Source organism: Notothenia rossii, assembly GCF_949606895.1.
Source record: "Notothenia rossii genome assembly, chromosome: 2".
Taxonomy (NCBI): domain Eukaryota; kingdom Metazoa; phylum Chordata; class Actinopteri; order Perciformes; family Nototheniidae; genus Notothenia; species Notothenia rossii.
In genome coordinates, this window is record NC_136904.1 from 47,704,460 (window position 1) to 47,717,148 (window position 12,689).

At 39.6% G+C, this 12,689-nt stretch overlaps 1 protein-coding gene across 3 annotated transcripts; it reads left to right on the forward strand.

Moving 5' to 3' along the window:
- Nucleotides 1-1,467: 1,467 nt before the first annotated feature.
- LOC307029882 (uncharacterized protein) lies at nucleotides 1,468-4,897 on the forward strand. Of its 3 annotated transcripts, XM_079665973.1 has the most exons (10): nucleotides 1,468-1,524; nucleotides 1,611-1,680; nucleotides 1,822-1,939; nucleotides 2,016-2,107; nucleotides 2,219-2,336; nucleotides 2,670-2,786; nucleotides 2,905-3,096; nucleotides 3,342-3,494; nucleotides 3,766-3,965; nucleotides 4,134-4,897. In XM_079665973.1, exons 2-6 carry the CDS (start codon nucleotides 1,627-1,629, stop codon nucleotides 2,720-2,722), a joined length of 435 nt encoding a protein of 144 aa, XP_079522099.1. In that variant the 5' UTR covers nucleotides 1,468-1,524; nucleotides 1,611-1,626; the 3' UTR covers nucleotides 2,723-2,786; nucleotides 2,905-3,096; nucleotides 3,342-3,494; nucleotides 3,766-3,965; nucleotides 4,134-4,897. The 3 variants fall into 3 exon arrangements, with proteins under 3 accessions (XP_079522099.1, XP_079522097.1, XP_079522098.1); XM_079665971.1 differs by lacking the exon at nucleotides 1,468-1,524 and having other exon boundaries at nucleotides 1,535-1,680; XM_079665972.1 differs by lacking the exons at nucleotides 1,468-1,524; nucleotides 3,342-3,494 and having other exon boundaries at nucleotides 1,535-1,680; nucleotides 4,134-4,674.
- The last annotated feature ends 7,792 nt before the right edge of the window (nucleotides 4,898-12,689 follow it).

The following is a 12,689-nucleotide window of genomic DNA, read 5'->3' on the forward strand; positions in this document are numbered from 1 at the left end:
TATATTTCATGGATATATTTGCTAATCTTTTTTTCCTCAGTTCTGATGGCAGCGCCTTTTTTAATGGGCTCTTTGTAGCAGAAGACAGCGCGGTGGCTGCATTTGTCGACAAAATACAGAGATCACTGAAAAATGCAAGTTTTTATTCGTCATTTTACCTTATAGGTATATCACAAAAATAGCCATGTATATCCGACCCTGACTTTCTTCAAATTCAGCTACTTCTCCTTACCATCTACTCCAAAATCAGATAATTAGAACAAATGGTGTAGATCGTGATTCCATTGCTTTTAACTGATTTGTCATGATGTAATGTGTGTCTTAGACCCAGGGAAGAGGCACATGTGGGGACTCCCAGTGGACAGCAGCGAGGGAGACGTCAAGGAGGGGTTCGAAGCTGGATGAAGAAAGGACGGAGGTGGCTGTATGTCGCCATGGGTTTCTTTTGAAGGCCTTAAATTAGACCCTCCAGAAAAACGCGATTCTGCGATCGCAGAATTTACCGCATAATCAGCAAAATGGTGCAGATTTTTAAAAGGCCGCATATTTATCAAAAGGCCGCATAATCCCCGCTTTTTTCCACACAAAGTTCAGAAGAAAAAAAAGTTAACTCGTCTTGGGTGACGTCATCAGTTCGCGCATCACAGAATGTAAACAACACTGTATAGAGTGAACGTGTGGAGCTCACACGATAGAGAAAACACCAAGATAAAAAAATCTAATCCATCTCATTTACAGACGAACATTTCTACTAAAGACCGGGCAAAAAGTGGGGGGAAACTATTCTGCACCCCGTGCAACTGTGTGTTGGAGCATAAGAGAAAATCGACGGTGACGACCCACTTTGATTAATTCAAACATTCGAAAATGCTTTCTGCTGCTGTGGACAAGAAAGCCAAACAACTCACGTTCACCGAGGCATCAACCTCCAAAACCCTTTCGAGGGCTACAAGAAACGAAGTGAGTAGCCTAAAAGATTGAAGCTTGAAGATAACGAACGAGTAAATGAAAACAGAATGAGGCGGAGAAGTGTGTGTGTGTGTGCGTGTGTGTGTGTGTGGGGGGGGCGGTGTGTGTGTGTGTGTGTGTGTGTGTGTGTGTGTGTGTGTGTGTGTGTGTGTGTGTGTGTGTGTGTGATTAAAATAGCCCAATTGCTTTTACATTAAATAAACATTGAATGTGTTTAATTGAATAGTAAAGGGGTTTAACGTTAGTGGCAGGTTGTGTGTGAGAGAGAATAAATAAGACAGCCCAATATTTAAAAAATGTTATATTCTTTTTCCCCGCATATTTAGCATATTTCGCAACTTTCCGCATATTTCGCAACTTCCCGCAATTTCACCGCATAAAATTACATAAAACCCCTGCATGTTTAATCGCATAATCAAGGATTTTAACCCGAATAATCAAGGAATTTAGCCCGCATAATCAAGGATTTTTGCCCGCGTTTTTCTGGAGGGTCTATTACATATGTACAGGGGGGAGATATTCGCCTACCCCCTGTATCTTCAAAAGGAACTCATGCCAGCCAAAGCCAAGTTTTTCGCCACGGATGTGGCTTGCAAGTACTGGCCGTACATGGAGAAAGCTGCAAGTGTCCTTCTTGCTCTCCAGGAGCTGACCACCATGAAGCCATTCCTCAGTGTAATGCATGCTCGAGCCCATGCTACCAAATGCGAGGTATGTGAAATATTTGTGTATCACGTACATTTATATTTTTTATATTTATAATACTGAAGTAGTAAATATCTAAGCTATACTGTTTAGTATAGTAGTATATAGTCTCTTTGCACAACAATTCCAGCAACCTTTTACCATCAGATTATATGGAGTGGGAAGAACCAGGAGGGAGCAGGGATGACCGCTGGGGAAGAGGTGGAGCAGGTCAACAGCTACCTGTCCCGTTGTGCCCTGACAACAAAATACATGTCCAAAGCAGGTGAGTGGAAGGTTTTGCCCTATTATTGCATACTTTTTTAGATGACACATCATAACCTCATTATTGCTTTCAAAAGCACGACTGGACATGCTCACAGTGCATGCAATGGGATGGAACAGGAAAAAAGGGGACTCCCTTCATCAGGCACTTTCCACAAGATATGTGAAGGTGAGCCTCCTATTAAAGGTGTTGTTGTGTCCTTTGTCATTTGCACATGACTTGTTGTTAATCATAGCAAGTTTTAATCTTGATAAATGTCCATCGTCTACTGTTTATCAGACTAGTAAGAGGCTCCTGGAAGAGACTGCAAGTCTTGAGGAACTCAAGACGGAGCTACATTGTGTCTCAGATGACATGATGTCGACTTGGATATCCGACGTGAGGGAATGGGCATCTGGTAAGCACGACGAGATAACACCAGCTACATATCATTGTCCATGACTGTTTGAATTTACAGATTTGATCCTAAAGAGCAGCCAATTTTAAGGCAATAAAGCTGATTTTTCATGCCACGTAATGGGACCCTCACTGGATTTCAGTAGACAGGGACATAATCTTCAAGCAATAGCAAGCCAACTATGTGTCCATGTTTATCTCTGATATGTTCCAGTTTCCATAGTTGTACCATCAATTTGTGTTAAAAGGTGTTAAATATGTTGCACAACTTTGTTTCTCAAAACCGTTACGTGTTGTGTAACAGTACATTTTACTGCCAATATTATTTCTACAGGAACATCAGAAACATCGGGTACTTCTGAAGACATCCTTCAAACAGCACTGTAGCAAAGCATTGAGGGGCTTTACCTAAGTGGGAGGCATCGGAAGCAATCCCTTTACCGACAGAATGGTATAACAATATAATGTTTTAGGTTGCAGATTCAACCGACTGAATTATATATATTTTTTGCACTTGCAAAATATAGTTTGTCACATATCCCTATCCCACTACTTCATGTCTTTTTCAGACAGCAGCAAGCTCCGCCATCGACTTCGAAGGAAGCTTGCAGATGACAAAAAGCGCCTTAATCAGGAGGTACTGAAGTACAACCAGCTGGTACACGACTCTGCCAGAGGCATAGATGTTGCTGCGGTGGAGCATTCCCTCTCTGGAGGGAGCATCATGTCCGCGCTGTGGCCGTGGGAAGTTCATGGCATGGGTCAGTTTTCAGATATTTCATAATAATTAATTTGAAGTTCTGTTATATGAAGGTATACCTTGCTGAGTTATGCACATATCATGTAGAGTGTTAGAACGTTCATTTAGTTTAAGGGCATATCTTAAGTTTTCTTATTGTGTATACATTTGATTATTTTGAAAGTACATGTTTGGAGTTTTAAACATATTGTTATGCTATAATGAAAATGTGATTCATGTATATACATAACTGTGATTGGATTTTAGCTAACTTTACAGCCAAGAAAAAGATACTTGATCAAGTCATCCTTACACGGAGACTGCAAGAGGAGAAAGGCATCCTATTGTGGGAGATGGCGCAGCATTGCACATGGTTGCAGAACATGGCAGTTGCTCTAAAAAATAAGGTGGCTGAGGAAGGTAAGTTGAAAGCAAAACTTAACCTACCTTGTAAAGTATGAGTTTTAAAGGAAAAAAAGTCAGCCCAAATCATTCTTGGTCACAGAAATTGGATGGAGTATAATGGCCTTTGCCCATTCGACCCAGCCATTTTACATAATGAAGTCCCTTGACAATGAGAATCATCTTTAGATGTACATGGGAGAGAATATACTCCATTGAAGTGCTCTGGCCTCGTGAAGCAATCTTACTTTATAGTATGTCCATTTAACAATATTTTGTGTATTTTCAGATGTAGACAAGGGGAATGGAGGACTTGGGTGCACCCTAAGAGGGAAGCATGCTGAGGCGTTGGAGAGGTTGCAGGTGGTACTGCAGCAGTACAAGACTGCTTTAGGTCCTGATGCTTGTTTCCTTCAACATGAAGAGGAAAGTCAAAGTGGCCTAAGCAGTCCAGACACCAGTGAAGATGAAGAAGGAAACATAATTTAGGTAATTTACTTATGAATTAATGTACAGTATCTTTGTTGATTTAGCCTCAACCTAGACATGTTGCTGTTACTTTTGTATTCATTAATGCTAAACATACATCGTGTATTCAAAAACCTCAAATTTGGTTTCTGATCTGCCCCTCCTTTTTGTTTCTCTGTATTTCCCCAGATTGCTGCTGCTCTCAAGCACGAATATCCGCCAAGACTTGATGTGCTATCAGAAATGTAAATACTTTACTGACTTTATATTTAGAGATTGTATTCATACTCCTCAATGGAAGATCACCCTTGAATATGTTGACCATATGACTTTTCCCTATGCCGCAGCATCAGGCCAAACATTTAACTTGTAAACAACTTAAATTGTATTGAAGAAAATGCTCAGCGTCCCTGGAATGCATCCTGAGCAATGAACCATTCACTTTTCATCCTTTTTGAAACACTAGAATGTAAATTCCTAAATCTCCAAGTATATCTTGCTGGTTACCATACAACTTGGTGAGCACATCATTGTCCAAGAGCAGGAGGTCTTTCCCTTTTTTCCCAGAACGGGATGCCTATGCATTATTATTTTCGATCTCTTATAGGATTTACCTTTCATTAACTTTATATGACTGCACCTGTTACACCGCAGGCCAATAACAGCTTTCCTCCAATTGTTCATTTTTGTTTCTTTTGCGTTACTTGCTTTAATTTCTTTGTCAGTTATATTTCCTTTTTGGTCTCCGGCTATTAACCTGATTGATTGAAGTACTTCAATCAACATGTACAATGCACAGTCTTTTAGGATGTATAATTAGGGACATTGAGATAAACAACAAATAGTTTATTTGGTGAATCACCTCATTGTTGTTCTCAAAACCAAATAATACATTGTTATAAATTGTTATATTTGATTTACACATAGAATGTACATGTTTAATATACATAGTTAAATCATACAAAAATGGTTGTGTTGTATGATTTCTTAATACTGTATGTTATAACCGTTCGCATAACTTGATTTTATGTTCTGTTGTCCATGCTTTTCATGTTAAACTAACCCCAACGCTCTAGAGTCAAGATATGGTGGCCTTTTACTTGTATTGTGGTGAAACACATAAGTAAACCATTGCCAGAGAGGACCATTTTATTGTTTTAAAAACAATGTTATTCATGTGGTTGTTTGATTAATAAATATAAATTAAGCATATGTCTGTGGTACTTTTTGTTGTTTACATCACACTGCATTATAATGCGTTTGGAAATAAATTCATTTAGAAGTAACAATATGGTTTAGCACTTGAATATTTTTGTAAAGAGATGATCCTCATCCGGAACAATGGTTGTTGGTTTAAGATAAGATATCAATCAATCAATCAATCAATGTTTATTTATATAGCCCAATATCACAAATGTTACATTTGTCTCAGTGGACTTCACAGTTTGTACAGAATATCAGTATGACAATACCACACCCTCTGTCCTTAGACCCTCACATCGTACAAGGAAAAACTTCCAGAGAAAACCCACAGTTTAAAGGGGAAAATGGGAGAAACCTCAGGGAGAGCAACAGAGGAGGGATCCCTCTCCCAGGACGGACAGACGTGCAATAGATGCCGTGTGTAAATTGAAAAGATAATACATTTCCAACATAGGTAGTCCAAATGTTTGGAAATGCATGTGTGTATAATAGGAAGATGAATCCACGAGTATATCCATCCAGGACTTATGATCCAGGACCACAGCCACGACTCAAGATCCAGGACTCGCGATCCATGACACAGGACCGCAGGATCATCCATGACTCCGGATCCCGGCGTATATAGACACCAAAAAGAAAGACATTTGGGGAAGCTGGGTTAATCGGAACATGAGAGTATACAGGTATAGACAGAGAGAAGGAAGAAGTAAGATGTCCCCCGACAAACTAAGCCTATATCAGCAAAACTAGGGGCTGAATCTAATCAGCCCTAACTATAAGCTTTATCAAAAAGGAAGGTCTTAAGCGCACTCTTAAAAACGGATAGGGTGTCTGCCGTCCGAACTCAAACTGGAAGCTGATTCCACAAAAGTGGAGCTTGATAAGAAAAGGCTCTGGCTCCCATTGTACTTTTAGAGACTCTAGGAACAACCAACAACCCTGCATTCTTGGAACGCAATGCCCTAGTAGGACAATAGGGTATAATGAGTTCTTTAAGGTCAGATGGCGCCTGCCCATTAAGGGCTTTGTAGGCGAGAAGAAGAATTTTAAATTCTGTCCTGTGTTCTATAGGGAGCCAGTGTAAGGCAGCCAGAACAGGAGTAATGTTGTCCCTTTTCCTAACTCTGGTTAGTACACGAGCTGCAGCATTTTGAATCAGCTGAAGCGACTTGACTGACTTCTTGGTACACCCTGATAATAAGGAGTTACAATAATCCAGCCTTGAAGTAACAAATGCATGGACTAGTTTCTCTGCATCGTTTTGAGGCAAGATATGCCTGATTTTTGCAATGTTACGTAGATGGAAGTAGGCGGTCCTTGAAATTGATTTTATGTGGGTGTTAAAGGATCAATCCTGATCAAATATAACACCAAGATTCCTTACAGTCTCACTGGAGGCCAAATTAATGCCATCCATAGTTAATATATCTTTAGATAATTTGTTTCGTAGATTCTTCGGGCCAAGTACAATAACTTCAGTTTTGGTCATGTTTAACATCAAAAAATGTAAGGTCATCCACGTTTTGAAGTCCTTGAGGCAGTCTTGAATTTTATTTAGATAATTAATTTCATCAGGCTTGATTGATAAATATAGTTGAGTATCATCCGCATAACAATGAAAGTTTACAGAATGATTCCTTATAATATTGCCTAACGGAAGCATATATAGTGTGAACAAAATAGGTCCAAGCACTGAGCCCTTTGGTACTCCATGGTTAACTTTGGTTTGCATGGAAGATTCATCGTTGACACGTACAAACTGAGAGCGTTCAGATAGATAGGACGTAAACCAGCCTAAAGCAGTTCCCTGTATGCCAACTAAGTGCTCTAGTCTTTGCAATAGGATATCATGGTCGATAGTATCAAATGCAGCACTAAGATCGAGCAAGACAAGAATAGAGACAAGTCCCTTGTCAGAGGCTATTAGAATGTCATTTGTGACTTTAACCAGAGCTGTCTCTGTGCTATGTTGTGTTCTAAAGCCAGACTGAAAATCTTCAAATAAATCATAGTTTTTTAAGTAATCACACAGCTGTTTTGCGACTGCTTTCTCAAGAATTTTTGAGAGGAACGGAAGATTAGACATAGGTCTATAGTTGGCTAAAACCTCTTGATCGAGGTTGTGCTTTTTAAGAAGCGGTTTTATCACTGCTACTTTGAATGATTGTGGAACATAGCCTGATAATAAAGACATATTCATAATATTTAATAAAGAAGTGCTAATTAATGGAAAAACTTCTTTTAACAGCTTAGTTGGAATCGGGTCTAAGATACACGTTGATGGTTTAGAAGAGAGAATCATTGAATTTAATTGTTCAAGGTTTATGGCTGAAAAGCATTCTAGTTTACTATCTAGTGTAATATTAGAACTTACGTTTCTGGGAGCTGTTGATAATACTATACTGGTCAAAGGCAAGAGTTCATTGATTTTGTTTCTAAGAGTAACAATTTTATCGTTAAAAAAGCACATAAAATCATTACTACTGAGTGCTATGGGAATAGAAGGCTCAGTCGAGCTGTGGCTCTCTGTCAGCCTGGCTACAGTGCTGAAAAGAAATCTTGCATTATTCTTATTCTCATCTATTAATGAAGATTAGTAGGCTGCTCTCGCTTTACGCAGTGCTTTCTTATATTCATTGAGAGTAATATGCCAAATCAAACGAGATTCTTCAAGTTTAGTGGAACGCCATATCCTTTCAAGTTGTCTCGACTTTTGCTTTATTTTGCGGGTTTCGGCATTATGCCATGGAGCTAATCTATGTTGTTTTATTTTCTTCTTTTTCAAAGGAGCAACAGAGTCTAATTTTATTCGCAGCGCATCTGTAGCACTATCAACAACATGATCAATTTGGGGTGGTGTACATTTTGTATAAGTTTCCTCCCCTACATGCAAACAGGCTATCGAGTTAAGTATTGGTGGAATCTCTTCCTTAAATTTGGCTATAGCACTAACAGATAGGTTTCTGCTGCAGGAGCTTTTGGCTAATGCTTTGTAGTCTAGTAACAGTACTTCAAAAGTTACTAAGAAATGGTCGGATAAAGCAGGATTATGCGGTTCGACTAATAGTTGCTCAATTTCAATAACATAAGTCAGAACAAGGTCAAGAGTGTGATTATAGCAGTGGGTTGGTTTATTTACACTCTGACAGAAACCAACAGAATCTAATATAGAGTTAAATGCAACAGTAAGGCTATTTTTATCATCGTCAACATGAATATTAAAGTCACCTACGATAATTACTTTATCTGTTTTAAGTACCAAAGCTGATAAAAACTCAGATAATTCTGATAAGAATTCTGAATAAGGACCTGGTGCACGGTACACTGTAACAAATAAGATTGGCTTCAAAGTTTTCGAGGTCGGATGCGTAAGACTGAAAATGAGGCTTTCAAAGGAGGTATAATTAAATTTTTGTTTAGTATTGATAAGTAAACTTGAGTCAAAGATTGCTGCAACTCCACCTCCTCGGCCCGTGCCTCGGGCAATATGAGTATTGATATGGCTGGGTGGAGTGGCCTCATTTATGCTGACATATTCTTCATGTCTCAACCAAGTTTCAGTGAGACAGCATATATCAATATTATAATCTGATATTAAATCATTTACCAGTATTGCTTTAGATGCTAGAGATCACATTTAATCTTCCTGTTTTGTTGCACTGTAGTAGTTGTTACATTTACTTTTATTAGGTTATTATGTATGACACCTCTATTAGGTTTTACCTTAAATTGTCCTTGGGCAGACACACACACCGTTAATATTGGGTATTTTATTGGGTTCGGGATTCCTATGGATGACTGCCTAGGAGAGAGCGCAGAGAAGCCTGTAAGACTGCGACTCTGCCTCCTGGTCTCAACTCCAGTTTGTCATGAGATTGGCTCATGACAAACTGGCCCTGAAATGTTTGCCGAAATGAGATTTGCACCTTCCAAAGTAGGATGAATGCCGTCTCTCTTAATCAGACCAGGTTTTCCCCAGAAGGCTGTCCAATTATTCACGAAGCCCACATTGTTTGCTGGGCACCACCAAGACAACCAGCGCTGAAATGATGACATGCGGCTATACATTTCATCATTGATCAGATTGGGGAGGGGACCAGAGTATTTACGTTTATTTTTAGCCAGCAGTCTAAGATGCGCCTCAACATCGCCCGCTCTGGCCCCCGGAATGCATGTGACTGTGGACGCTTCGGTCTCTAACTTCACGTGTCTCATAATAGAGCTACCAATAACCAGAGTTGGCTTCTCAGCGGGTGTCTCGCTGAGTGGGGAATATCTGTTAGATACGTGAACGGGTTGGTGGGGACCTGCGGGTTTCGCGTTATGCCCCTTCTGAACAATCACCCAATCTCCCTGCTGCTCAGGAGTTGCCGGGGGACGGCTAAGAGGAGCTACCTTTTGCCGGTCCGCACCGGCTAACATGGGCTTTACTGTAGCTGAGTTATTTTCTAAGATGCGGAGCCGGGCTTCTATGGCTATGATTCCCGCCTCCAACCTAACAACTATACTACATTTAACACATGTATCGGTACCAGTAAAGGAGGTAGGGAAGTAACCAAACATGAGACAGTTAGAGCAGGAAATAGCACCCGAGGGTGGGGAAAGAGCCATGGCTAGCTATCAAGCTAAAGTAGCTACCGTTAGCAAACTCGAAAAGAGTGTAGGCAACTGTGGAGTTACAGTCGCTAAGAGAAGGAGAGTTTGTGAGTGCTTAAGCTGTAATAACGTGTGATTACAACGTCAGGCAGTTGCCGTGATCAAGAGTTTTAAAACAATCGATTAAGTTAAGATAATAAGCTATCAGCAACAGAACAGGCACACAGGATACCCGGAGATGACAACAACAACCGGAAGTTACAACATGCTTACCGCAATAGTGGTCCGTGTAGGGATATAACTTTATTGATCCCAATTTGGGAAATCTTTGCGTTGCAGCAGCATTAAAACACATGGCATTATACAATACAAATAAAAAGACAAGAAATAAAGAAGAAAATATACATGTTGAATTTACAAATGAGCAATAACAAGATATGCAAGGTATTATATTTACATAACTATGTGACAGATGGAATATTAAATATTACACTGAATATGTCAAATGTACAGTGAAAAGAGAAACTATAGAGCAGAGAGTTCTCTTCCAGCTAGAGGTGATTTGTTGTACAGCATCACGTTCTCACTCCCAACCCGTCACATGTTGACGGACGGTCAGGGCCCCTCCCGGTCACCGACTTGTATAGAGCTCCCTGAACGTTTGTTATAGACACGTTGGGATCGAGGTGAAATGCTCTCCGCAGATCCATTCTCACAGCGTTTATCAACATTTTTCTTACTCAATATCAAGCCACATTAATTCTTTTTATTTCTTTATTTTAATTGAATAATGTAGGACTTTTGTTGCCGTCAGTTATGGGGAGAGTAGGGGCTCAGAATACTGAAATCTGTATTGTTTCATAGTTTTTTCCTTCTAATTTTGTATTCTTTTCTAAACCACACACTGTTATTTACTCAACAACACATAAGTATCCTTGTGTGTATTTATTTGTTTGATTAATAAACACAAGTTGGAGTCCGTCAGGACCGAGGGTCGGAGCAGCTCATTTGCTTTAGAGAATTTTACACCCGGAAGTAAGTATTCTCTCCGCTTCGCTTGACAAACCCAGCGCCATATAGATAGAAGAGTTACGACAGCGGAAGTCCAAAAACGGTTATCGTTACGTGGTTCATGTAGACGAGGATCGTTCCCCGGAAGTTCATGGCGGGCAATTTGAATGCATTGATAACAGGAGATAGAACTACGATTTTTGGAAATTATTAGTGAATAAAGGTTTTGATTTGCAATATTTATACAACAAATCGATATGTGTATGTATTTACATCAATATGTTTTAAAAAATAAAATATAATTTGCTAATATTAAGTGATAATATTAGGATTAGTGTGAACAACTAGTTTACATGTTAGGCTAACAGTGCCTTGGTTAAAGAGCCTGTTGCTGTTTATAGCTTTGAATTCTTTAAAACCAATATTATCTTCTTAAACTTGTATGGTGGTCAGGAGCAACACTTTCTAATGTTTATTGATATATTTAGAGGGAGGGGATCTAAAGGAATGCTTCAAAATTCAGATTAGATTAATTTCTACCATTTTCTTAAATTCATGGTAGTTTCAGTAATCCCATGGTAATTGAGGACACAAGTTATCTAAATGACTAATGTCATCTTTATGGCTTTCAGAAAGGACAGGAGACCGACAGGTGACTATCAAAGGACTAGCAGCAGCAGCAGCAGCAGCAGCAGCAGCATGATGATGATGTTAAATGTGTTACTTTAGGAACATCCATTGCAAATACATGGAATTCAATAAACATTGAATAGCATATCATGCAGTTTGTCTGTGCCTTTTCCTCCGTGTTGTCCTGGTTTGCTGTGTTGCCTCCTAGTCGCCACCATGGTTTGCTGTGCTGCCTGGGGATGATCAAATCGCTCAGAGAAAGGAGTACGAATGTACGGCTTCCCCACTGACACAGAGCGCAGGAAAAAATGGCTGGCTCAAGTCAGCAGGAGCAATTTCACGACCAACAGCAAAAAAATATGTGAGGTTATTATATACAAACACTGCATTTGCACTTTTTCACAAAACGAAAACCACACCATTGGGAAAGCTTAATGTTTTGTTTAATACAAAAAAACAGGGAAAGGCTTGAAAAACACAGAGTTGAGACTCAGGGTGCAGGGTGAGGGTCTCAGTGCAGGTATTCAGGCTCCATTGAATCCCCCTCTGGTTCTTGTGCTGAAAGAGGGAGTAACAGACAGGAGAAAGGGTTATACACACCTATATAGCACACCTATTGGATGGGAAATTGCCTTGGGGAGATAAGGTGTGGTCTTTGTTCCCAACTGAAGTTATGGAACTTTATTATTTGTGAGTTTAACAAAGTATGACAAATGGCATCAGTAACAGATGTGATATGAATTTCTATAAAGTTGTCTCACATTATTGGTCATATTTTATATACAGTATGTAATGAGTATAACATGTCCAGTAAGTATAAAGTGTTTCCTAATACTTTGTATTCAACCACTATGGAATATGTATGTGGGCAGACAAAACTGAGTTGTTCTGTGTGTGAAGTAACCTCAAGTCACTCCGCAGGCATATTTTGATGCAGACCAGTTTGTCAAGACAAAAAAGGGCAAGACTAGGCTGAGAGCAGAGGCTATACCCACCATCTTCGTGCATCGCCCTGTGGTCAAAAAGAGAAGGGCCCCTGCACCACGATTCACCCCGGGACCTGTATCTACAAAGCCCATAGCTCATAATCACAGCTATAGAGTGAAAGGTGACACAGGTGTAATAAGTATGAACTCTTATTAACAAAAGTCATATTGCTTATTTTTAAGTGGTATAATATTTAAAATGTTCGAAAATGTACAGTGCCATGTCTTCTACTTACATTGGTCTCAAAGATTGAGGGAAGAAGTGATGAGGAGACTGAGAGAAAGGAAAGTGAGGGTGAAGAAAGAGAGGACATGGCTA

Coding starts and splice junctions, on each gene's coding strand:
- LOC307029882 (XM_079665971.1), top strand. CDS start 1,579: ATGGAGAAAGCTGCAAGTGTCCTTCTTGCTCTCCAGGAGCTGACCACC. Junction 2,108..2,218: donor TTTCCACAAGATATGTGAAG/GTGAGCCTCCTA, acceptor ACTGTTTATCAG/ACTAGTAAGAGGCTCCTGGA. Junction 2,337..2,669: donor CGTGAGGGAATGGGCATCTG/GTAAGCACGACG, acceptor TTATTTCTACAG/GAACATCAGAAACATCGGGT.